Source organism: Symphalangus syndactylus, chromosome 10 (genome assembly GCF_028878055.3).
Source record: "Symphalangus syndactylus isolate Jambi chromosome 10, NHGRI_mSymSyn1-v2.1_pri, whole genome shotgun sequence".
Taxonomy (NCBI): Eukaryota; Metazoa; Chordata; class Mammalia; order Primates; family Hylobatidae; genus Symphalangus; species Symphalangus syndactylus.
The window spans coordinates 33,191,652-33,218,889 of record NC_072432.2 but is presented as its reverse complement, the minus strand read 5'-3'; the positions used below and the strand labels follow the sequence as shown (position 1 = coordinate 33,218,889).

The window sequence follows — 27,238 nt, the reverse complement described above, 5'->3', positions numbered from 1 at the left end:
TACATGGAAGTATATTTTTTGTTTGTCCTGAATGTTTAGATTTTGTGAGTTTACAATTTTTTTGTGTGTTCTTTCTTTGTTCTTGCCCCTCCCTGCATTCCCTATGAAGATATATGTCAGCACTATGCAACACTAAAATAACAATCAACCAAATTATATCCTATGAACAGACCTTTCTCTTCATTTCAAAGGCATAACTTGGATGGTCTGTTTAGCTCATGGTGAAAAAAAAAAGTTATGATTTTGTATTTGGGCAAAGTACAGGTGAAGAGCGTGAATAATTAGAACAGCAATATAACTGGAAGAAGATAGTTTAGTTTTTACAAGTTAAATTTGAAGCTAAAAACTTGCATAGGTATGTGTCCTTTGTTCTTGAAAATGAACTCAGAACTCTACATTTGAGTGGTTATATGAATTTATACTCTCCTAGTCCACAGTTTCTCATCAGTGCCTCAAGATCTATGCACAGATTAAAATTACATAAGATATCATATACTACATCTGAATTAGGGTTTTCCAAAGTATGCTATTCCATGGAAATACTGTTTTTTTCAGGGTGCTCCATAAACAATGATCCTGTATTTCATTATGTCCAGGAAATGCCACACAGCACCTTTCCAGACATCCCATCATCATATTAAAGACTTTGAGGCCATGCATTAAAGAAAGTTTTAAATTAGAAAAAAAATAAGTTTTCTTACTTGAGCACAGAACTTTATTCTTTTTCAGGCTGGTCCTCCTTTTTTAAAATTACACATTAATATCCCAAAGAACCAGTGTCCCATAGATAGGTATCACATATGATAAGAATCTGTTTCAGTGGTGTTGGTATACCTGTGTGTTCAGGTACCTACACATTAGGACACATCTCTAGTTTATTAATACTGCACTTATAAAGAGACATGATAGAGACATCAAGAAGACATCATTTTAGGGTGAACACCATTGCCTAGGACCTGCTTCTTAATGTTAAAAATTCAGAAGCCCAATTTTATCTCTCCTACAGAGTTGATTGGAGTGAAGGAAATTGAGTTGTTTTAATTAAACTCACATGAGATTGATGTTTAAACAAAATTGTAAGTTTATCAATTAATAATCAGGAATTCCCATTTTTAATTTTCAAAATATTATTTATGTCCACTGTCCAGGGTACTTGCTTTAAGGGCACCCAATGATTCTTGAAGATGAAGAGTCTTAGGAATACTTATTATCTAGACCTCAATGAAGAAAGCTTTTTAATCATCCTGCCCCATAGAAGAATTTGTGTTCCTAGTGATGTGATCATATTGGCCAATCCAGTGTTTCTTTTCCAAGGACAGTACTGATAAGGAGCACCAAATCTACCTCTTTGTCCTGAACAGATCATCTCCATCTATTCATAGTTTGGCTCAGAAGTTGGACAAGGCTGCATTTTATATCTACTTTTTCCTCATATAGGCTATGCCATGCCACTTTGTTCTTTTAGCTTCTGTTTACTTATGTGTTAAATAAGGTAAAAATTATACCCTTCAAACTGAAAGTGGTCTTCGTGATGACTTATTTAATTGAAGCCCCAGTAGATATTTATCATTGCCAGTTTTAGAGAATCATAGCATTTTAGAACACAAGATGACCTTACATGTAATCATGTTCATTCCCCTCATATTACATTATACATTTTTAAAAATTGAGATGTGGGGTAGTTATGACCTGCTCACAAACCCACATTTAGAACCAAAACTCAGCATTCTTGTTCTGACTGTGTCTATGTCCTGTAGGTATATGTCTTGTCTTCTCAATTAAATAATTAAAGATTCTTAAAGACAGAGACCATATTTTATGCAACTTCTGGATCCCATAAATTATGTTTCCAGAAGAACCTTTTGTAATGAAAAAAAATATATATGTATATATTGTATATATAGTCTATTACTATTTTGATAATCTAAAACATGCTGTGTAATTTTAGGTGATCTTAACCTATTTATCAGAGTTTTTCAGATCAAAGAAAATTAGAGTAATCTTCATCATGTATGGGAACATTAATGTATTTTTCTGATGAACATATGGTTATATGATACTCTTTTAAAGCATCTGTATAGTTGAAATTTGTCATTTTCCTAATATTTAACCCACGAGAGAATTTCTTTTACTCTTTCTTCTGATGGACTGAAATTATTTTGTTTATATTATGAAATAATGTTGGCAGCTTTTCATTAGAACTGGTACATATTGAAATTTCTTAAATTGATAGCTCATGGATGTGCAGTTGGTTTAATGGCATCTCCATTATTAATCTTTAAGAAGATCTTCATCTTACTCTCAAAAATAACTGTAATATCCTACAAATTAACTAAAACATGATCATTGCTAGTTGTTCCAAAATAGGAAGAATAAAAATGACCAGATTGTTATGATAACCAGTTGATTAAGACTAGATCAATATGAAAACGAATTTGTTCAAGTCTGTACAAAACTTCTCCAAAACATAGATGGCATGCCTTTTGAGGCAATGGTAGGGAACAAAATATTTTTGAGAAGGAGCAGATTTTAGGGATACAGTACAGTGCATAATTGCCAAAATGCCTGTGTTGCAAGGATTCCTGGTACAGAGTTTTTAAATAAAATGCTAGGTATGTCATGTTTGTTTCACATTAATATTGTAGAGCCCCCTGGGGATGTGACTATTTAGTTGACCGACTCTAATATAGTTAATTTCTACCTTTTGATAGCTTTGTGGGGTTTTGTTTGTTTTTTGTTTTGCCATTCTTGATTTTAGGGCTGAAGATATGAGACAATGTGTCAAACAATGAAGAATTATGCATTGATTAAGATCATCTTGGTGAATTAGATGTTTATTATATAACTCGACTTTAAGACTTTGTTCAGATCTCACTATCTTAATGAGATTTACTCTCACTATATAGTATTTAATAGAGCAACCACTCCCCGATACTCTTGATTCCCCGTTAGCCGCCCTATTATTTCTTTGTTTTTCCCTTAGCACTCAACATTTTCTTACCACACCACATAATTTACTTTCTTGTTGTGTTTATTGTTCTTCTTCTCGTTAGAATATCAGGTCCAAGAAGACAGGAGTATTTATCTCTTTTGTTCAGTGGTGTATTACTGGTGACTACTAGAGTGCCTGACATGTAGAATATGTTCAATATAAATATATGTTGCATGAAAGAATGAATACCTTGACAGATTATTTTTATAACTCTACCAGTGTCATTATATAACTACACTGAAGGATTATGACCCTCCTAGAAATCACATAAGGTTCTTATATATTATTAGAACCCATTTGTTGGCCTTATGTAATGGTTCTATGGGAAAAATCATACCTCAGTATATAAAAATGAAAGTAGTTTTTTTCTACAGTTGCCCCTCAAATATACTATTATAGTCTCCTTCACCCCATTCAGCCATTGGTGTCTTCTTGACCAGATAACATAATTTTTACAGCACCTTTTGGTTATTAGAACAATTTTATTTTAGTCTTTCAAACTCAGTCCTATTCATTTTAAAACTCCCAACTCAAGCCTGAGTCAGTGTTCTTCTCCCAGCACAAACTTAAACACTGGCTTCAACCCTTGGCGTTGAAAGTAGGGGAGCCTCAATCCTGATACCTCCCCTACCCCTCTACCTTGAGCACCAGTGCCTTGGAGATTGGGCAGGACTGAGGAAGGATGAAAAGGAGCTCAGGGCTCCTTAAGCACCTGAACGAGACTGGAGGACTTTGGATGTTGCTATTTTTCTGCCTGGCATTGACTGGCTATTGGACGCCCTCTATGAGGCAGGCATCCAAATACTGGCTCTCTTGACACACATGGAGCGTTCTTTAGAGAGGCCTACAAGGGCTCTCACTGCACAGTACCCTGATAGGAGAGATCTGTCCCTATCTCTTCTATCACCATAGCTACTTCAGCTTTGCCTGCTGAGTCCACCCCACAGTCTCTTTCTGCTGGAGCATCCTTACCCTGGACAGATTCTTAGAGCATGACCAAGCCTAAACAACTTCTGCAATTTTTCTAAGTACACTTTTATTTAATTGAAAGCTTCAAGCATTGGATAATGTAAATGTATCCTAGACAGTGTTCCAGTAAGGACAGCCAGCTCACAATGATCCATTCTAATAATGGGAGTCAACTGAAATGGAAAAATATAGATTTTTAAAATAATTTATGAGAAACAATATTTGTGACATGTTACATTTCTAATTATGTTTATCTTTATTATTATTATTATTATTGTTTCCTTCAGTACACACTAGTTTGGTGAGACTTGGAGAAAGGCCAGGAATAAGCCCAAATTCAAGGAACAATTCCAGGATTAACAAATACGTGGGTAACAGAGAACTGACAAAAGATCATGCCCATTTTACAAATGAGAAACTGGTTGGTTAACTTGGGTTGCAAACTGAAAGCAGATTTATACCAAACTGACAGGTGTCTCCAGATCTTAAATGCAGATCTCCATCTCCGAGTTAATCTGCCTCTCATCTTCAATGGCATTCCTCTGAATTTTTCTCCCTCAAATAATATATACATTATTAAATTTTGTTTATACTGCCATTTTAAGAAACACATTTTAAAACTTTAAACATGAGAATTAAATAGTCCCTACTGAGGATTATGAAAAACTTGACAAAGCCTCCTATGCACGTGATTTAGATTCGGAGCAGTGCACACGCTGTATATATATGTGCAGCTACTTGTCCAATTAACACCTTTTCAGAAATGGAAGAACTTTCTCTGAGGACTTTGACATATTTGTGTGTTCAGCAGTCCTTTTTCAAGAGATGTGAAGTACATCTTCATAGATTTTTAAATATTAAGATAGAAAGTTCTTACAGAATGAGAAATAAAAAGTTAGCTTTGCCTTAAAAATATTAATTCACCTTATATTCTCCATACTTAATCCATATAGGAAACATTATATTCCAGGTCTAACATGTAGCTTGGGTACACTAATTTTGCTGTTGAAAAATATATGTTTTGGATTATGTTTTTAAAATTTTGGCTTTAATATTTAAATATTAAATAGTGTTAACTTTAATGAAGAATAGTTTTTAATTTTATAAGAAATGCCCTATAAAAAAACACTTTCTTTACCTCAAGAGTGAGACTTGGCAACCATACCAATATTACATAGTAATTTTAAAGTCAAACGAAATGGAGAGAACTTAATAGATACAGAAGATAAGAATTTAAACTAATATTTTGCTCAGGATTTTAGAACACTATCCAGAGGGAAATTTAGTAGACAATAGTGAAGTCCATTGCATTGCACACATCTTGAAATAAGTGTATAATTGACACAAGCTATGTCTCATGTTGATAGGAAGAATCCAAAATAGTTTTGGAGAATAGTGCCATCTATGCAGGAGGTGTGGCTGTATACGTCATCTTTACTCAGTGTTTTCCATGTCAATAAACATTTAATTCCTAGCACCCTGAATTACGAATAGAGGTAAAGCCTGTCAGTGGAAGTGACAGAGAGATATACAGTGATTCCCGTAAGTTTGATCCTGAAACACAGTGCCTTTAGCAGATACAGTTCCCATAAGTAAGCAGTTTGAGGTATTTACCCTCAGTAATCTGAATGTATAAATAAACAGGATTCATGATGGTAGAGTAATTTATATATACTTGTAGTATTAGGACATGCAAAACTTTTTTTATGGAAAAAAATAATTTACTACCTTACAGTATGGCAACTATACAAATCTATAAATTGACTCTTTTGTCTCCTTGAAAAAAAGCTGGCATAAAATTTAAATGATGTGTATTTTTTCTCTTAGAGCAATAAAAGATAACCCCCACCTAGAAAATCAATAAACCAAAAAAATAAAACAAAAGCAAAATCAAGCCCTCTTCACAAATTTGAGCATATCTACAGCTTTTATGTGGTGAGAGATACAGCTACCATTCTTGAGAAATCTGAAGAGTCAAATGGTATGGAGCAAAATTACAATCCTAAATGCATATTGGTGAAATGAGATGCTGATCCATTTGCACACTAATGTGCTATTTTTAAGTCATGCATCATAGCATCTTCAAAGAGACCTGTCATAATTATGATGGATTAGACTGCAGAGTCAGTCCTAGATGCAGTAATTGTTTCACAGATGCTGCCAATGCAACTTGAATTTATAATAAATTATTTTCAGAGAGGCGGGAGAAGGAACAAAATCAAAGGAAAACTGCTGTGGCTAAAACCTGTTTTGGTCTTAGGAAACCAAAATGTTAGCTAGTAGTCAAAAGGCCAGTATTTTCAACTGAGATAAACATGCTTCATTAATACATGCCTCTGACATAGAAGATAAAGGTTAACATAATTGACATATCAGCCAGTCTCTCTCTCTCTCTGTCTCTCTCTCTCTCTCTCTCTCTCTGTCTCGTAGCTTATGAAAATTTATTCTGGGGCATTAGCTGAAATTATTGAGTGGCCATATAATTGTTGCATGTTTCTATTTATGTTAAATTGCCTGGTTATAATTTGACCTTTAGAATTTCTGAAAAAAATGGTGGTATTTATAGTAAATAGAAATATTCTTTTTGGTTCCTTGGAAGTCCATGCATTACAAAGAACATTAGATTATTGGAATAAAAGGATAGACATACATAATATGACTAGTGGGATCTAAATTATAACCTTTTAAAATTGTGATTTAATTAATCTGTCATTTAGGCAAATGATAATTTCTAAAACTGCCTTTTTAGACTTAAAAAAACCAAAGTTCTTATAACTTTAGCATTATATTTTGTTCATTCTTAAAGTTTAATTCACTTTGTTGCCTTTTTGATAAACCTATGAAGAAATCTCATGCTGCACCATATAGTAAAAAATCGTGTGTGTGTGTGTGTGTGTGTGTGTGTGTGTAGTTTGAGTAATGGGCTATATGTTATATTTTGATAAGCAAAGATAAGTTTATAGTGAAGCAGATAAACATGCCATGTATTTTCTTAGGTTAAGGGTTCAATAATCAGAAGAGCTTCCACAACTTATTTGCTGTCTTACTAGTTTTTTTGAAATTGCACTCTATGAGTTTTTTATGTGGTGTTCTCTGTACTTGCTGACTACTGATGCACATTTCTACTTAGGTCACTGGTTCTCCTCCCTCAGTAATGTTGTAGGTAGCTTTAATGAATATTCGTTGTCAGCCTTTTACCTTTGACTTAGTGTTTTTCTCTCATACTGCGGCAAGAAGAAATGAAGTTAAATTTTACAAGAGTGACTTGGGTGGCTGATATGCCCACATTGACAGGGACAAGAGCTCTACTCTTCCCGTCTCCTGTATTCCCATGGCACTTCAGTAGTCTCATTGCCTCAACATAACCACAGTTCAGGGCAGTAGAGGATGTATGCACCTTTGTGTTAGCTCCATGCCATGGCAACTGCACTGAGTGAGGATTCAACTCAGTGCGGCAGACTGAAAAAATAAATGAACTAATGTGTCTTGAGCTCCAGTTCTCTGAGTGACATTACCAGGGGAGATTCATAAATCATCCTCAAATATTCTAGAGAAAAATCATCAGCAGTCCAGCATTGTAAAGATAATCTGGGAAGGTGGCAAAGGAGGGATCAGAATAACTCTGTGGCAGCTTCAAATTCCATGTCCTAAAAGTTTACGTTTTTTTTTTTTGTCCTATCCCAAACCACATAAAGAAATGATTTGTTGGCAAAAGACATGCAAAATGCCCTTAATCATCTTAATAATTACAGACCTACAGATATGTAACCAAAATACTTTGTTTTTTAATCCTAAACCTTAAAAAAAAAGCTTAAATTGTTGGCTAAATGTGAATTTAATAACAAAACTTACTGCTTTAATTATGCACTTGTCTTAGTATTATGTGATGGGAAGAGCTTCAGAGAGCTGCCAGAGTGCTTAGGCCTAGCCCCTGTGGGAGCCTCTGTTTTGATGCTTCACCATGGGCAGATTCCTCAGTTTTCACATCTTTAAAATGAGAAAATGGTACTAGATCCTTGCTGCTACTCTGAAATGTTTATACATTGTTAGGACCATTGTTACATATTATTACTCATATTTGAGTGTCACCTTAAAATTTCTTAGCCTTGTGATATGGTTTGGTTGTTGGCTCCTCTAAATCTCCTGTTGAAATATAATCCCCAGTGTTGGAGGTGGGGGCCTGCTGGGAAGTGTTTGGATTATTGGGGCAGATCCCTCACGGCATGGTGCTGTCCTCCTGATAGTGAGTTCTCAAGAGATCTGGTTAAGGGTGTGTGGCACGTCCCCCTCCCTGTCTCCTTCCCTCCCTCTCTCCTTTCCTCCCTCTTCCTCTCTCTTCCTCTCTCTCTTGCTCCCACTCCCGCCATGTTAGATGCCTGCTCCCCTTTTGCTTTCTGCCATGATTCTAAGTTTTGTAAGGCCTCACCCAAAGCAGATGCCAGTGCTATGCCTCCTATACAGCCTGCAGAACCATGAGCCAATTAAACCTATTTTCTTATAAATTACCCAGACAGCTATTTCTTTATAGCAACTCAAGAACAGCCTAACACACCTTTCAAAAGGTTAAAATGCTATTTAGTCATTCTAGAAGCAAGAGCTCTTTGTCCAGAATTCTGGAAATAAAGATGCCAAAATAATATGGCATGTATTTGATCTCAGGGAAGTTTCATTTTTTCAAAAGGAGGAAAAAAGAGTAATATAATTTTTTAATATTTTGGTAGCTCTAACAGTGCTTAGAACCAGTTCTCAAGAGCACATTGTGAAATTTTCAGGAATTGCATGAGCTGTAGGTTGATAACATGATACCAGCTATAACCCATAAGAGCATCTCCTGAGGAATATGTTAAAAACTGTATTCATTCTTAAATTTTAACTAAATGCAATGAGTGAAGTATTGACATTATGAAAATCATCCCTGGGTAAACAATTAGTCACTCCAGGTTTTCCCAAAGGTTCTTCTGTCTCTGTTCTTGTATATAAACTTCGTAACCAGTTTAATAACCCAAAAAAAGGCCTTAATTTTGATTGGCCATCATCCTCTTAGGAAAGACATTGTCATCCTCTTGTAAAGTTGCTTCTCATTCTAAAATAAGAATTGTTTCCATCTAGGGAATGATTTTTATAGGTAGAATCTTATTTGGCATGGACGCTTTTGCATACAGTGAATTACAATGTGTAGACCTTCAATAGCAAAGTGTTTGAATATTTAGTTGCATAATAGAACAGTATCTTGATTAATATTGTATACCATATTAATTTTGTGTTCTCTGGTGTAAGAAAAAATAGAAGGATGTTTAATTTCAACTAAAAAAATCAATCATAATAATTCAAAATATTTCCAATGAGTCATTTATAAGAGCAGATATGAATTAAAATTATACTTTTGTTCTTAGTCTCTGAGAAGCAAAAATCACACAAATGATCTCTATAGCAAAAATTTATATTTATCTGAAAAACAGTTTAACTTTGAAAAAGTTTTCTTTGCAATCACTTAAATTCGTAAAGAAAAATTCATTAACTACTTTCACTGAATAGCAGGTGAATAGCAGGTAAATATCTACAAAAATTCATCTTTGAAGTTTTTTTTATCTTATGCAAAAATTATTGACTTTATGTAGGCTTTTTATGCAAGCTTGAAAACACTGTGTAAGTGACCCCATAAAAACTACAGCATGAAAGCTTTTCCAGTATTTCTACAATGAGCAAAGTGCATAGGTCTCATTTCCTTCTATTAAACAAAATAATACTTTATCAACATCAGTATGCAAGTACTAAGAGCTTGAAAGAGTACTGTGCAAGTGGGTTACTGGATCATAATATTCCAGGATATGTATATATAAAAAGTGTGATTTCGCACATATTAAAGTAAAAGAAAATATTGCCTTTTTCTCCTTCTAAAATGGCAGTTTATTAGTTTAAATTTCCTGAAATAAGATTTAAAGACCAATAACAAATTTTCCTCATTCTAACATATAACTTTCCTGCCCTTCATGTGAAAAAGTTAACCATTAAACTTTTCACACAAATGGTTGTATAAAGGACTTGCTGTCACAGACAAAATAGTTCTGTATAATGTTTAAAAATGGTCGTTGTGTTTAAAACTCCATATTGAAGTAAATTTCTTTTTTAGTCACCTTCATTTCTTAGTAGCTATTATTATACTCAAAGGATTTGCCCTTGACACTTTAAAGAATGTCCAAAATTATGTGGAATGGATCGTAATAAAAGGTAATATATTAAATGCTTAAAATATTTTATACCTTAGAAAGTAGAAAAACATGTATTTTGTACAGATCCTATAAATTTTATATAACTTATCATAAATGTACACATGTATATACACATAAATACCTTTTGATTGCTCTATATATGAATTGGTGTTTTACAGTTACCAAAAGAAAAGTGCCTTTTTTTTGGTAGTATCTGGACAGCTAATTGACTTTCTTTCTACAGGATTTATTTAGATTTATGTCTGTGCTCCTTAATTTTTGAAAAGTGATAGTGTCTTGATTTTGGAGAAGCCTCTCATATCAAAGACTACAAATCAATTTTCATGATTTTAAAACCTAAAGTTTCTTTATTAGGTGTTACTGATGATTAACAGCCATTGTCTCACCCAACTTTTCTACTTGTTCAGTAGAAACATAATGTAAGTCACATGGAATTTTACATTTTCTAGTACTCATATTAAAACAAGTCAAAAAGAAACAAATTGATGATACGTTTGATTTAACCCAATATATTTAAAATAGTTCAACTGTCTTAAATATTTTTTGAGTATTTTTGTGTTTTTTTTAACACTAAATCTTTGAAATCCAAACCAAATGTTTTCACAGATACCACATCTCAATTTGGACTAGACACATTTTAAGGGCTCAATAGCTATATGTGACTAGTCACTGTTGGATGATGTATATCTAGACCATCTCTTAATGTATGGAAGGAAGTAAATCTAGCAGAAATAAAAACATCACTTTGTTTTCTTTGTCCAATATGAGTTATAACTTTATTTTTTTGAGACAGAGTCTTGCTCTGTTGCCAGGCTGGAGTGCAGCAGCGCGATCTCAGCTCACTGCAATCTCCGCTTCCCAGGTTCAAATGATTCTCCTGCCTCAGCCTCCCAAGTAACTGGGACTACAGGTGGGTGCCACCATGCCCAGCTAATTTTTGTATTTTTAGTAGTGGCGGGATTTGACCACATTGGCCAGGATGGTCTTGATCTCTTAACCTCGTGATCCACCCGCCTCAGCCTCCCAAAGTGCTGGGACTACAGGCATGAGCCACTGTGCCTGGCCTTTTATTTATTAAGTAATACACATACTTGAAAGTTTTTTTTAAAGGAATAGTTAAAAGTAATCCCCCTCCCAGTGCTTTTCTCCAGCGGCCCCATTCCTTTTCCTGGAGGCAAATTATTATGGCCAGTTTGTTATATATTCTCCAGAGATGATTTTTTTTTATTTTACAAAGGTATAGGTTGTAGCATTCTTATATAAACTGTTGTGTAGCTTCCTTTATTCCATTTAATTACTTGGAGATACTTCCATCTGAAAATATAGAGATACTAATTTTAATAGCTACATGGTATTATATTGTGTGGGTGTACCATAAATTATTTAACATAACCCTTATTGATGTAGGTTGTTTCTAACCTTTTATTATTGCAAAAGATTATGCCTACATCATTTAATGTATATATGAGCATATTTGTCAGATTTTTTTTTTTTTTAAGACAGTGTCTCACTCTGTCACCCAGGCTGGAGTGCAGCATCACAATCTCAGCTCACTGCAACGTCCACCTCCTGGGTTCAGGTGATTCTTCTTCCTCAGCCTCCCAAGTAACTGGGATTACAGGTGCCTACCACCATGCCCTGCTAATTTTTGTATCTTTTTAGTAGAGACGGGATTTCACCATGTTGGCCATGTTGGTCTAGAACTCCTGGCCTCAGGTGATCCACTGGCCTCAGCCTCCCAAAGTGCTGGGATTATAGGCATGAGCTACCACACCCAGCCTGTCAGATAAATTCTTAAAAGGGTCAAGGAAAGTGTTTCTGAAATTTTATACATATTGCCAAATTGTCATCCTACATGATATTTGTGGCAGTTTTGACTCTCAAAAGCCATATGAGAAAGTATCTGTTTTCCCACATGCTTGCCAAACATAGTATAGTATTAAGCTTACTGATCTTCACTAATTGGAGAAGAGAAAAACTGTACCTTGTTGTAGTTTTAATTTGCATTTCTTTTTATGAGCAATAGTAGACATCTTCTTAAATACTTAAGAGCCATTCACATTTCATTTTCTATGAACTGTCCATGTCCCTTGTCCATGTTTTAGTATGTGGTTATTCATCTATTTGTAGGAGCCCTATATGTTAAGGAAAGTTTTATACAACTTTTAACTCTTTTTACATGTTTATTTTGGCACATATAAATTTTAGCAAACTTTCCCATCTTTTATGACTTCTAGATTTTGTTTCACAAAAAAAGTACTTACCCAGTCATTAGATTTTTTTTACGTTTTCTCAGATTGTTTTTAACTTTTTGGGGGGTTTTATTTCCTGTATTCAAATATTAAATTCATCTAGAATTTATCTTAGTATAAAATGTAAGGGAATGATCCCACTTTATCATTTTTTCAGGAGATCACCCAGTTGTTCTAATATCAAGTATGTCTTTGAAATCCCATCCTTATCTTGTAGCATATTTCTGTGGTTTGGGTCTATTTTTGAACATTCTGTTTTATTCCATTGATCATATTAATATTATATGTGCAAACACAAACTATTTTAAGTATAGTAGCTTTGTTGCTTTTAAATATCTTTTAATTTGGCTACTAGGCCCCATACAATTCTTTTTCAAAATATTCCTGGCTACCCAATTTGTTTATTTTTCCACATGAACTTTGGAGTCAACTTCCTTAATTCCTCAAAATACTCTGCAAGTAGTAAGAGTACATTGAGTAATTTGACAACTATCTAAGAACATATAGCTTTTCACTTGTTTTGTTTTTGTACTTATATATTACTTAGTATAGTTTTAAGGTTATATTAAAATAGGTCGTCCACATTTTAAAAACTTATTCCTAGTGTATTAATTTCTTCTATTATAATTACAGTATTTTATTCCAGTAAAACTTCTGACTGGTTGATGCTCTTATAAATCCAGGCTGTGAATTTTTCTTCAACTACTTTGCTGAATTCTCACAAACTGTAACCATTTTTTACTTGATTCTCTAGGTTGACCTGTATATAATCTTTTTATCTGTAAACAATAACTTTAGTGTTGCTTTTCAACATCTATATTCTTATTTCCTCTATTCATTTTTCTTGTTTATCAAGAAATAGCTGTTTTAATAGAGTTATTTTTCGCCCAAAGAGAAAATAGTCTTTTTTTTCAACTTATATTTTTAAAATAAATGTAATGAGAAAGACTGTGGAAAAATAAAGCAGACACCTTATACAATGGATTAATTTTTTTAGTGTCATTTCTTCTGGCTTTCTATTATTGGGACTCTGAAATCTTCATTAGTACTACTCTCAAAAATGTTCAAATGAATGAAATCAGATTCAAGGGTACAAGTGCAGGTTATATAGGTGAATTGCATGCCTTGGGGGTTTGGTGTACAGACTGTTTTGTCACCCAGGTAATAAGTATAGTACTTAATAGGTAGTTTTTTGATCCTCTCCCTTCTCCCATCCTCAAAGTATCCCTGGTGTCTGTTGTTCCCCCTCTTTGTGTCCGTGTGTTCTTGCTGTTTAGCTGCCACTTAGGAGAACATGTGGTATTTTTCTGTTCCTTTGTTAGTTTGTTTAGGATAATGGCCTCCAGCTCCATCCATGTTGCTGCACAGAATGTGATCTTGTGTTTTTTTATGGCTGTGTAGTATTCCATGGTGTATATGTAACACTTTCTTTATCCAGTCTACTACTTACGGACATTTAGGTTGATTCCATGTCTTCGCTAGCGTTAATAGTGCTGTGATGAACATACGTGTGCAATGTGCCTTTATGGTAGAATGATTTATATCCCTTTGGGTAATATGCCGAATAATGGGATTGCCGGGTCAAATGGCAATTCTAAGTCCTCTGAGGAATTACCGCACTGCTTTCCACAACAGCTGAACTAGTTTACATTTCCACAAGCAATAAGTGGATAAATGTTCCCTTTTCTCTGCAGGAATGATTAATTCTTTTAGACAGTCAAAAATTGGAATCCTAGGGATGATGATATCTGAGGCAGGTTTAAAGTCATTGGGCAAATAAGGGGATTAAGAAGGCATTCTAGGCAGACAGAAAACCAAAGGCATGAAGCTCTGAAACAGCTTACTATGTTTGGATATTTATAAGCTGTTGTTATTGTTGGAGTATAAACTGTAAGAGAGAGTAGGAGGACAGAAAAAACAGCCTGTATGCGGGGGGAAGAAAACATTGAAACAGAAATTCTCAAAAGATTTGGGCAGCCAGCCCCCGTAGAGGAAAACATAGAATCACCTAGAAAGGGTTTTTCATAAACTACACTTTTTTTTTTTTTTTTTTTATATTATACTTTAGGGTTTTAGGGTACATGTGCACAATGTGCAGGTTTGTTACATATGTATCCATGTGCCATGCTGATTTCCTGCACCCATTAACTCGTCATTTAGCATTAGGTGTATCTCCTAATGCTGTCCCTCCCCCCTCCCCCCACCCCACAACAGTCCCCGGAGTGTGATGTTCCCCTTCCTGTGTCCATGAGTTCTCATTGTTCAATTCCCACCTATGAGTGAGAACATGCGGTGTTTGGTTTTTTGTCCTTGCGATAGTTTACTGAGAATGATGTTTTCCAGTTTCATCCATGTCCCTACAAAGGACACGAACTCATCATTTTTTATGGCTGCATAGTATTCCATGGTGTATATGTGCCACATTTTCTTAATCCAGTCTATCGTTGTTGGACATTTGGGTTGGTTCCAACTCTTTGCTATTGTGAATAGTGCCGCAATAAACATACGTGTGCATGTGTCTTTATAGCAGCATGATTTATAGTCCTTTGGGTATATACCCAGTAATGGGATGGCTGGGTCAAATGGTATTTCTAGTTCGAGATCCCTGAGGAATCGCCACACTGACTTCCACAATGGTTGAACTAGTTTACAGTCCCACCAACAGTGTAAAAGTGTTCCTATTTCTCCACATCCTCTCCAGCACCTGTTGTTTCCAGATTTTTTAATGATGGCCATTCTAACTGGTGTGAGATGGTATCTCACTGTGGTTTTGATTTGCATTTCTCTGATGGCCAGTGATGATGAGCATTTCTTCATGTGTTTTTTGGCTGCATAAATGTCTTCTTTTGAGAAGTGTCTGTTCATGTCCTCTGCCCACTTTTTGATGGGGTTGTTTGTTTTTTTCTTGTAAATTTGTTTGAGTTCATTGTAGATTCTGGATATTAGCCCTTTGTCAGATGAGTAGGTTGCAAAAATTTTCTCCCATTCTGTAGGTTGTCTGTTCACTCGGATGATAGTTTCTTTTGCTGTGCAGAAGCTCTTTAGTTTAATGAGATCCCATTTGTCGGTTTTGGCTTTTGTTGCCATTGCTTTTGGTGTTTTAGACATGAAGTCCTTGCCCACGCCTATGTCCTGAATGGTATTGCCTAGTCAATCCTAAGCCAAAAGAACAAAGCTGGAGGCATCACGCTACCTGACTTTAAACTATACTACAAGGCTACAGTAACCAAAACAGCATGGTACTGGTACCACAACAGAGACATAGATCAATGGAACAGAACAGAGCCCTCAGAAATGATGCCGCATAGCTACAACTATCTGATCTTTGACAAACCTGACAAAAACAAGAAATGGGGAAAGGATTCCCTATTTAATAAATGGTGCTGGGAAAACTGGCTAGCCATATGTAGAAAGCTGCAACTGGATCCCTTCCTTACACCTTATACAAAAATTAATTCAAGATGGATTAAAGACTTATATGTTAGACATAAACTACACTTTTCATCACCCCTATTCTGTCACCTGGAATATTGATAACACTGAAGGGAGTGTTCCTTATCTCTCAGGTGTATTTGGATGAAATAGTTTGAGAACCATGCAGGCAAGTTTAAGCCAGTGTGTTAAAGAGAATATGACATCAGATTTGCATTTTAGAATCTTCCTTTTGATAACAAAGGGAACCTTAAAGGGCTGGAGGGGAAGGGCAGATGGGCTAGGGGAGGAGAACTCTTTTAAAAAGCTACTGCAGGTGGGGTGCGGTGGCTCACACCTGTAATCCCAGCACTTTGGGAGGCCAAGGCGGGCAGATCACCTGAGGTCAGAAGTTCAAGACCAGCCTGGCCAACATGGTGAAACCCGTCTCTACTAAAAATACAAAAATTAGCTGGGCATGGTGGCAGGCACCTGTAATCTCAGCTACTTGGGAGGCTGAGGCAGGAGAATCGCTTGAACCTGGGAGGCGGAGGTTGCAGCAGTGAGCCAAGATTGTGCCAGTGCACTCCAGCCTGTGCAACAGAGTGAGACTCCATCTCAAAAAAAAAAAAAAAGCTACTGCAGTAGATCAGGAGGCACAGTGATAAAGAGATCTGAGCTATGAAGTAGCAGTCAAGATAATTAAAGGAATATATAGGAAGTAGAGTTGATAGAACTTAGCAAGTGATTGGGTAAATGAAGTGCTAGAGAAAAAAAAAGTGATATTTTTCAATTGTTTTTAGCATTTTGGCAAAAAATTATTTAGGAATAAAATTGATGCTAATAACTAAGAGTATGAACTTCCCACATTAGCTGGTAATTTTGATCACTCTTGTTCTCCATGACCATAAATATTTTAGAGTTGCTAGGAAGACAAGAATGTAGCTGTCAGTTGTCACTATGAAACATGAAAATAAATATCAGTTTGCTATGTCTAGGTATTCCAATATTTATGCACAATTATTCCTTAAGATATAGTAGTATTTTTTATATATATATATTTATATAAACACATTTTAATTTTTGTTTCCATGCTCTTTAGAATTCAACTAGAGGGCAGCCTTGTGGATGGCCCCGAAGCAAGCCTGATGGAACAGGATAGAACCAACCATGTTGAGGGCAACAGACTAAGTCCATTCCTGATACCATCATCTCCCATTTGCCAGACAGAACCTCTGGCTACAAAGCTCCAGAATGGAAGCCCACTGCCTGAGAGAACTCATCCAGAAGTAAATGGAGACACCAAGTGGCAGTCTTTCAAAAGTTATTATGGAATACCCCATATGAAGGGAAGCCAGAATAGTCGTGTGAGTCCTGACTTTATACAAGAAAGTAGAGGGTATTCCAAGTGTTTGCAAAATGGAGGAATAAAACGCACAGTTAGTGAACCTTCTCTCTCTGGGCTCCTTCAGATCAAGAAATTGAAACAAGACCAAAAGGCTAATGGAGAAAGAAGTAACTTCGGGGTAAGCCAAGAAAGAAATCCAGGTGAAAGCAGTCAACCAAATGTCTCCAATTTGAGTGATAAGAAAGAATCTGTGAGCTCTGTAGCCCAAGAAAATGCAGTTAAATTTTTCACCAGTTTTTCAACACATAACCACAGTGGGCCTGAAAATCCAGAGCTTCAGATTCTGAATGAGCAGGAGGGGAAAAGTGCTAATTACCATGACAAGAACATTGTATTACTTAAAAACAAGGCAGTGCTAATGCCTAATGGTGCTACAGTTTCTGCCTCTTCCATGGAACACACACATGGTGAACTCCTGGAAAAAACACTGTCTCAATATTATCCAGATTGTGTTTCCATTGCGGTGCAGAAAACCACATCTCACATAAATGCCATTAACAGTCAGGCTACTAATGAGTTGTCCTGTGAGATCACTCACCCATCGCATACCTCAGGGCAGATCAATTCCGCACAGACCTCTAACTCTGAGCTGCCTCCAAAGCCAGCTGCAGTGGTGACTGAGGCCTGTGATGCTGATGATGCTGATAATGCCAGTAAACCAGCTGCAATGCTAAATAACTGTTTCTTTCAGAAACCAGAACAACTACAACAACGAAAATCAGTTTTTGAGATATGCCCATCTCCTGCAGAAAATAACATCCAAGGAACCACAAAGCTAGTGTCTGGTGAAGAATTCTGTTCAGGTTCCAGCAGCAATTTGCAAGCTCCTGGTGGCAGCTCTGGACGGTATTTAAAGCAAAATGAAATGAATGGTGCTTACTTCAAGCAAAGCTCAGTGTTCACTAAGGATTCCTTTTCTGCCACTACCACACCACCACCACCATCACAATTGCTTCTTTCTCCCCCTCCTCCTCTTCCACAGGTTCCTCAGCTTCCTTCAGAAGGAAAAAGCACTCTGAATGGTGGAGTTTTAGAAGAACACCACCACTACCCCAACCAAAGTAACACAACACTTTTAAGGGAAGTGAAAATAGAGGGTAAACCTGAGATACCACCTTCCCAGAGTCCTAATCCATCTACACATATATGCAGCCCTTCTCTGATGCTTTCTGAAAGGCCTCAGAATAATTGTGTGAACAGGAATGACATACAGACTGAAGGGACGATGACTGTTCCATTGTGTTCTGAGAAAACAAGACCAATGTCAGAACACCTCAAGCATAACCCACCAATTTTTGGTAGCAGTGGAGAGCTACAGGACAACTGCCAGCAGTTGATGAGAAACAAAGAGCAAGAGATTCTGAAGGGTCGAGACAAGGAGCAATTACAGCACTATCTGAAACCAGGATGGATTGAATTGAAGGCCCCTCATTTTCACCAAGCAGAATCCCATCTAAAACGTAATGAGGCATCACTGCCATCAATTCTTCAGTATCAACTCAATCTCTCCAATCAAATGACCTCCAAACAATACACTGGAAATTCCAACATGCCTGGGGGGCTCCCAAGGCAAGCTTACACCCAGAAAACAACACAGCTGGAGCACAAGTCACAAATGTACCAAGTTGAAATGAATCAAGGGCAGTCCCAAGGTACAGTGGACCAACATCTCCAGTTCCAAAAACCCTCACACCAGGTGCACTTCTCCAAAACAGACCATTTACCAAAAGCTCATGTGCAGTCACTGTGTGGCACTAGATTTCATTTTCAACAAAGAGCAGATTCCCAAACTGAAAAACTTATGTCCCCAGTGTTGAAACAGCACTTGAATCAACAGGCTTCAGAGACTGAGCCATTTTCAAACTCACACCTTTTGCAACATAAGCCTCATAAACAGGCAGCACAAACACAACCATCCCAGAATTCACATCTCCCTCAAAACCAGCAACAGCAGCAAAAATTACAAATAAAGAATAAAGAAGAAATACTCCAGACTTTTCGTCACCCCCAAAGCAACAATGATCAGCAAAGAGAAGGATCATTCTTTGGCCAGATTAAAGTGGAAGAATGTTTTCATGGTGAAAATCAGTATTCAAAATCAAGTGAGTTCCAGGCTCATAATGTCCAAATGGGACTGGAGGAAGTACAGAATATAAATAGTAGAAATTCCCCTTATAGTCAGACCATGAAATCAAGTGCATGCAAAATACAGGTTTCTTGTTCAAACAATACACACCTAGTTTCAGAGAATAAAGAACAGACTACACATCCTGAACTTTTTGCAGGAAGCAAGACCCAAAACTTGCATCACATGCAATATTTTCCAAATAATGTGATCCCAAAGCAAGATCTTCTTCACAGGTGCTTTCAAGAACAGGAGCAGAAGTCACAACAAGCTTCAGTTCTACAGGGATATAAAAGTAGAAACCAAGATATGTCTGGTCAACAAGCTGCGCAACTTGCTCAGCAAAGGTACTTGATATATAACCAAGCAAATGTTTTTCCTGTGCCTGACCAGGGAGGAAGTCACACTCAGACCCCTCCCCAGAAGGACGTTCAAAAGCATGCTGCTCTAAGGTGGCATCTCTTACAGAAGCAAGAACAGCAGCAAACACAGCAACCCCAAACTGAGTCTTGCCATAGTCAGATGCACAGGCCAATTAAGGTGGAACCTGGATGCAAGCCACATGCCTGTATGCACACAGCACCACCAGAAAACAAAACATGGAAAAAGGTAACTAAGCAAGAGAATCCACCTGCAAGCTGTGATAATGTGCAGCAAAAGAGCATCATTGAGACCATGGAGCAGCATCTGAAGCAGTTTCAGGCCAAGTCGTTATTTGACCATAAGGCTCTTACTCTCAAATCACAGAAGCAAGTAAAAGTTGAAATGTCAGGGCCAGTCACAGTTTTGACTAGACAAACCACTGCTGCAGAACTTGATAGCCACACCCCAGCTTTAGAGCAGCAAACAACTTCTTCAGAAAAGACACCAACCAAAAGAACAGCTGGTTCTGTTCTCAATAATTTTATAGAGTCACCTTCCAAATTACTAGATACTCCTATAAAAAATTTATTGGATACACCTGTCAAGACTCAATATGATTTCCCATCTTGCAGATGTGTAGGTAAGTGCCAGAAATGTACTGAGCCACATGGTGTTTATCCAGAATTAGCAAATTTATCTTCAGATATGGGATTTTCCTTCTTTTTTTAAATCTTGAGTCTGGCAGCAATTTGTAAAGGCTCATAAAAATCTGAAGCTTACATTTTTTGTCAAGTTACTGATGCTTGTGTCTTGTGAAAGACAACTTCACTTACATGCAGTTATTCCAAAAGAAATAATCGTGCATGTTTATTTTTCCCTCTCTTCAGACCCTGTAAAATTTGAATGTATCTGTTTTAGATCAATTAATCTATTTAGCTCTTTGTATATTATCTCCTGGAGAGACAGCTAGGCAGCAAAAAAAATCTATTAAAATGAGAAAATAACTACTATATGCAGTCTAATGTAGGAACTTTAAATATTTTTTCATTCAAAGTAAAATATATTAGTTTCACAAGATTTCTGGCTAATAGGGAAATTATTATCTTCAGTCTTCATGAGTTGGGGGAAATGATAATGCTGACACTCTTAGTGCTCCTAAAGTTTCCATTTCTCCATTTATACATTTGGAATGTTGTGATTTATATACATTTTGATTCCATTTTCTCTAAAATTTCATCTTTTTGATTAAAAAATATGATACAGGCATACCTCAGAGATATTGTGGGTTTGGCTCCATACCACAATAAAATGAATATTACAATAAAGCAAGTTGTAAGGACTTTTTGGTTTCTCATTGTATGTAAAAGTTATTTATATACTATACTATAACATACTAAGTGTGCAATAGCATTGTGTCTAAAAAATATATACTTTAAAAATAATTTATTGTTAAAAAAATGCCAACAATTATCTGGGCCTTTAGTGAGTGCTAATCTTTTTGCTGGTGGAGGGTCCTGCTTCAATATTGATCGCTGTGGACTGATCATGGTGGTAGTTGCTGAAGGTTGCTGGGATGGCTGTGTGTGTGGCAATTTCTTAAAATAAGACGACAGTGAAGTGCTGTATCAATTGATTTTTCCATTCACAAAAGATTTCTCTGTAGCATGCAATGCTGTTTGATAGCATTTAACCTACAGCAGAATTTCTTTAAAAATTGGACTCAGTCCTCTCAAACTGTGTTGCTGCTTTATCAACTAAGTTTTTGTAATATTCTAAATCCTTTGTTGTCTTTTCAGCAGTTTACAGCATCTTCATTGGAAGTATATTCCATCTCAAACATTCTTTGTTCATCCGTAAGAAGCAGCTTCTTATCAAGTTTTTTCATGACGTTGCAGTAACTCAGCCACATCTTCAGGCTCTACTTCTAATTCTGGTTCTCTTGCTACATCTCCCTCATCTGCAGTAACCTCCTCCACTGAAGTCTTGAATTCCTCAAAGTAATCTATGAGGGTTGGAATCAACTTCTAAACTCCTGTTAATGTTGATATATTGACCCCCTCCCATGAATTATGAATGTTCTTAATAAATTCTAAATGGTGATACCTTTCCAGAAGGCTTTCAATGTACTTTGCCCAGATCCATCAGAAGACTATCGTGGCAGCTGTAGACTAACAATATATTTCTTAAATCATAAGACTTGAAAGTCAAAAGTACTCCTTAATCCATAGGCTGCAGAATCAATGTTATATTAACAGGCACAAAAATAGCATTAATCTCCTTGTGCATCTCCATCAGAGCTCTTGGGTGACTAGGTGCCTTGAGCAGTAATATTTTGAAAGGAGGTTTTGTTTTTGTTTTTTTTGTTTTTTGTTTTTTTGTTTTGTTTTGTTTTAGCAGTAAATCTTAACACTGGGCTTAAAATATTCAGTAAACTATGTTGTAAACAGATGTGTTATCGTCCAGACTTTGTTGTTCCATTACTCTATACAAGCAAGGTAGACTTAGCATAATTCTAAAGGGCCTTGGAATTTTCAGAATGGTAAATGAGTATGGGCTTCAACTCAAAGTCATCAGCTGCATTAGCCTGTAACAAGAGAGTCAGCCTGTCCTTTGAAGCAAGGCATTGACTTCTATCTATGAAAGTCGTAGATGGCACCTTCTTTCAATAGTAGGCTGTTTAGTACAGCCACCTTCATCAGTGATCTTAGCTAGATCTTCTGCATAACTTGCTGCAGCTTCTACATCAGCACTTGGTGCCTCACCTTGTCCTTTTATGTTATGGAGACAGCTGCTTTTCTTAAACTTTATAAACCAACTTCTGCTAGCTTCCAACTTTTCTTCTGCAGCTTCCTCTTTCTCTTCATAGAACTGAAGGGAGTAAAGGCCTTGCTCTGGATTAAGCTTTGACTTAAGGAATGTTGTGGCTGGCGTGATCTTCTATCCAGACCACTAAAGCACTCTCCATATCAGCAATAAGGCTGTTTTGCTTTCTTACCTTTCTTTTGTTCAATGGAGTAATTTCCTTCAGGAATTTTTCCTTTGCATTCACAACTTGGCTACCTGTCATGCAAGGCCTAGCTTTCAGCCTATCTTGGCTTTTGACATGCCTTCCTCAGTTAGCTCAGTCATATCTAGCTTTTGATTTAAAGTGGCAGGCATACAACTCTTCCTTTCACTTGAACCCTTAGAGGCCACTGTAGGGTTATTAATTGGCCTAATTTCAATATTGTTGTGTTTTAGGGAATAGAGAGGCCCAGAGAGAGGGAGAGAGCCCGAATGACTGGTTGATAGAGCAGGCAGAATGCACACAACATTTATCAGATTATGTTTGCACCATTTACCAGATTATGGGTATGGTTTGTGGCACCCCCCAAAAATTAGAATAGTAACATCAAAGATCACTGATCACAGATCGCCATAACATATATAATAATAAAGTTTAAAATACTGTGAGAATTACCAAAATGTGATACAGAGACATGAAGTGAGCACATGCTGTTGAAAAAAATGACACTGATAGACATACTTAACACATGGGATTGCCACAAACCTTCAATTTGTGAAAGTCACAGTAACTGCGACTCACAAAAGAGCAAAGCACAATAAAACGAGGTATGCCTGTATTTTTTTTAAAAAAAGCTTTTTGTTAAAATTCAGAATATGTAATAGGTCTGTCGGAATAGTGAAATATTTTTGCTGATGGATGTAGATATATACGTGGGTAGAGATGAAGATCTTTATAGCTACGCAGCATAGATTTAGTAAAAGACATTTGAAAAGACAAATGTTAAATTAGTGTGGCTAATGGCCTACCCGTGCCATGTTTTCCCTCTTGCAATGAGATACCTCCCACTGTGTAGGAGGATGGAGGGAGGACTCCTACTGTCCCTCTTTGCGTGTGGTTATTAAGTTGCCTCACTGGGCTAAAACACCACACATCTCATAGATAATATTGGGTAAGTTGTAATCGTGTTCACTCTTCTCTTACCACCCACCCCTATCTTCCCACTTTTCCATCTTTGTTGGTTTGCAACAGCCCCTTCCTTTTGCCTGACTCTCCAGGATTTTCTCTCATCATAAATTGTTCTAAAATACATACTAATATGGTTCTGGATTGACTATTCTTATTTGCAAAACAGCAATTAAATGTTATGGGGAAGTAAGAGGAAAAAGGGGTATCCTTGACAATAAACCAAGCAATATTCTGAGGGTGGGATAGAGCAGGAAATTTTATTTTTAATCTTTTAAAATCCAAGTAACAGGTAGGCTTCCAGTTAGCTTTAAATGTTTTTTTTTTCTAGCTCAAAAAATTGGATCGTAGTTGATACTACATATAATACATTCTAATTCCCTCACTGCATTCTTTGTTTAGTTTCATTTATTTGGTTTAAAATAATTTTTTATCCCATATCTGAAATGTAATATATTTTTATCCAACAACCAGCATGTACATATACTTAATTATGTGGCACATTTTCTAATAGATCAGTCCATCAATCTACTCATTTTAAAGAAAAAAAATTTTTAAAGTCACTTTTAGAGCCCTTAATGTGTAGTTGGGGGTTAAGCTTTGTGGATGTAGCCTTTATATTTAGTATAATTGAGGTCTAAAATAATAATCTTCTATTATCTCAACAGAGCAAATTATTGAAAAAGATGAAGGTCCTTTTTATACCCATCTAGGAGCAGGTCCTAATGTGGCAGCTATTAGAGAAATCATGGAAGAAAGGTAATTAACGCAAAGGCACAGGGCAGATTAACGTTTATCCTTTTGTATATGTCAGAATTTTTCCAGCCTTCACACACAAAGCAGTAAACAATTGTAAATTGAGTAATTATTAGTAGGCTTAGCTATTCTAGGGTTGCCAACACTACACACTGTGCTATTCACCAGAGAGTCACAATATTTGACAGGACTAATAGTCTGCTAGCTGGCACAGGCTGCCCACTTTGCGATGGATGCCAGAAAACCCAGGCATGAACAGGAATCGGCCAGCCAGCCTGCCAGCCACAAGGTACTGGCACAGGCTCCAACGAGAGGTCCCACTCTGGCTTTCCCACCTGATAATAAAGTGTCAAAGCGGAAAGAATGGTAAAGTGTGGTATAAGAAAAGAACCACTGAATTAAATTCACCTAGTGTTGCAAATGAGTACTTATCTCTAAGTTTTCTTTTACCATAAAAAGAGAGCAAGTGTGATATGTTGAATAGAAAGAGAAACATACTATTTACAGCTGCCTTTTTTTTTTTTTCCACTATCAATCACAGGTATACAAGTACTTGCCTTTAATCCTGCATGTAGAAGACTCTTATGAGCAAGATAATGCAGAGAGGGCCTTTCATATAAATTTGTACAGCTCTGAGCTGTTCTTCTTCTAGGGTGCCTTTTCATTAAGAGGTAGGCAGTATTATTATTAAAGTACTTAGGATACATCGGGGCAGCTAGGACATATTCAGTATCATTCTTGCTCCATTTCCAAATTATTCATTTCTAAATTAGCATGTAGAAGGTCACTAAATAATCATCTAGTGGCCTGGCAGAAATAGTGAATTTCCCTAAGTGCCTTTTTTTTGTTTTTTGTTTTTTGTTTTGTTTTTTAATCAAGCTGTAGGTGGTGCTTTGGTCATAAGGGAAGATACAGTCTATTTCTAGGACTATTCTATATTTTCAATATGGCTGGATACTAATTATTTGCCAGCCTCCTTTTCTAAATTGTGAGACATTCTTGGAGGAACAGTTCTAACTAAAATCTATTATGACTCCCCAAGTTTTAAAATAGCTAAATTTAGTAAGGGAAAACATAGTTTATGTTTTAGAAGACTGAACTTAGCAAACTAACTTGAATTTTGCGCTTTGTGAAATTTTATGTCGAAATGAGCTTTCCCATTTTCACCCACATGTAATTTACAAAATAGTTCATTACAATTATCTGTACATTTTGATACTGAGGAAAAACAAGGCTTAAAAACCATTATCCAGTTTGCTTGGCGTAGACCTGTTTAAAAAATAATAAACCGTTCATTTCTCAGGATGTGGTCATAGAATAAAGTTATGCTCAAATGTTCAAATATTTTGATTGCCTCTTGAATTCATTTGCTAATTGTATGTGTGTGTGTTTCTGTGGGTTTCTTTAAGGTTTGGACAGAAGGGTAAAGCTATTAGGATTGAAAGAGTCATCTATACTGGTAAAGAAGGCAAAAGTTCTCAGGGATGTCCTATTGCTAAGTGGGTAAGTGTGACTTGATAAAGCCTTTGGTCTTAAATCTTGGGCATTTTGATTTGTAAATCTGACCCTGAGAATTGGGTTACCCAGATCAAAGACTCATGCCAGTTAAAAAGAACATTACCTGTATTTTTTATCATGTGTTATCTCTTAAGAAGAGGCAGATTAGTTCTAAAATCAACAAACTGTATTTAATTGAAATAATTTAGTGATGAGGAAGAGGTCCATTCTAGTGCCTGCTAAATGTATAATCCTTCTTAGAATGTGAAGTGGTCCTTAAACTTTTAAGTACCTTCAGTTAATCTTTATATTGTCATTTATGAAAACCTTGAACTAAGACTTACTTATCTTTCATCTAGCTCTGGTTTTAATCCAGGTAGCATTTAATTGTCCCCACTGTACTGGGTATAGTCTACTAAACATCAAGGAGTAGTTTTGCATCTCTCCTTGTTCTGATACTAGGGTCAAAGCCCACTTTTATAGATGGGCAGCAAAAGGCAAATTGCACATGCTGATAAATGTTGCCCTAATTGTGATCTAAACATGATAAAATATACATACATAAGTGCACTTATCTGCTGCAAGTGACCCTTGTTTTGTTTTGGTTGGGGTGGGGGGTGTTTGGGATGGAATGGTGATCCACGCAGGTGGTTCGCAGAAGCAGCAGTGAAGAGAAGCTACTGTGTTTGGTGCGGGAGCGAGCTGGCCACACCTGTGAGGCTGCAGTGATTGTGATTCTCATCCTGGTGTGGGAAGGAATCCCGCTGTCTCTGGCTGACAAACTCTACTCTGAGCTTACCGAGACGCTGAGGAAATACGGCACGCTCACCAATCGCCGGTGTGCCTTGAATGAAGAGTAAGTGAAGCCCAGGGCCTCTACCCTCTTTGCGGCCACTGATAGGAAAGCCCAATCTTTGGTTGGAAGGAAGAGAGTTCAACGTGCACTTTTACATTTATAAAATGGGGATCAAAATACCTGTTTGGCAGTCATGCGATAAGAAGTTGTATTTGCTAATGTGAATAACTTGACATGATTTCATTACCTGAATTGTACAGTTTAGCCATTAGGAGCAGTCGGAGTGTCTGTACCCACATGGCCTCAGTTATACCATAAACTTGAAATTGTTTATCTGCTCACATGCTACAAGTGACAGCTCCTGTGTGCCTGGCCACTATATTAGTATGTATTGACTCCACTTCCATGTTGCAGTAAGTCTAATGAGAAACTTCGGGATTCCCAGGTCAAATACCTTCCATATGTATGT

The 27,238-nt window shown here is 36.5% G+C and overlaps 1 protein-coding gene across 11 annotated transcripts in view; it reads left to right on the top strand.

The window, feature by feature from the left end:
• The window catches only part of TET2 (tet methylcytosine dioxygenase 2), a 136,135-nt gene that overhangs the window by 73,538 nt on the left and 35,359 nt on the right, over positions 1-27,238 (top strand). For 10 of the 11 annotated variants that reach the window (XM_055296839.2, XM_055296844.2, XM_063611120.1 and 7 more), the window contains 4 exons: positions 16,957-20,390; positions 24,389-24,479; positions 25,886-25,979; positions 26,621-26,829. In XM_055296839.2, the coding sequence (XP_055152814.2) occupies positions 17,003-20,390; positions 24,389-24,479; positions 25,886-25,979; positions 26,621-26,829 (3,782 nt within the window). In that variant the 5' untranslated portion in view covers positions 16,957-17,002. The remainder of the gene's footprint in view (positions 1-16,956; positions 20,391-24,388; positions 24,480-25,885; positions 25,980-26,620; positions 26,830-27,238) is intronic. The other variant, XM_055296845.2, reaches the window with a different exon arrangement.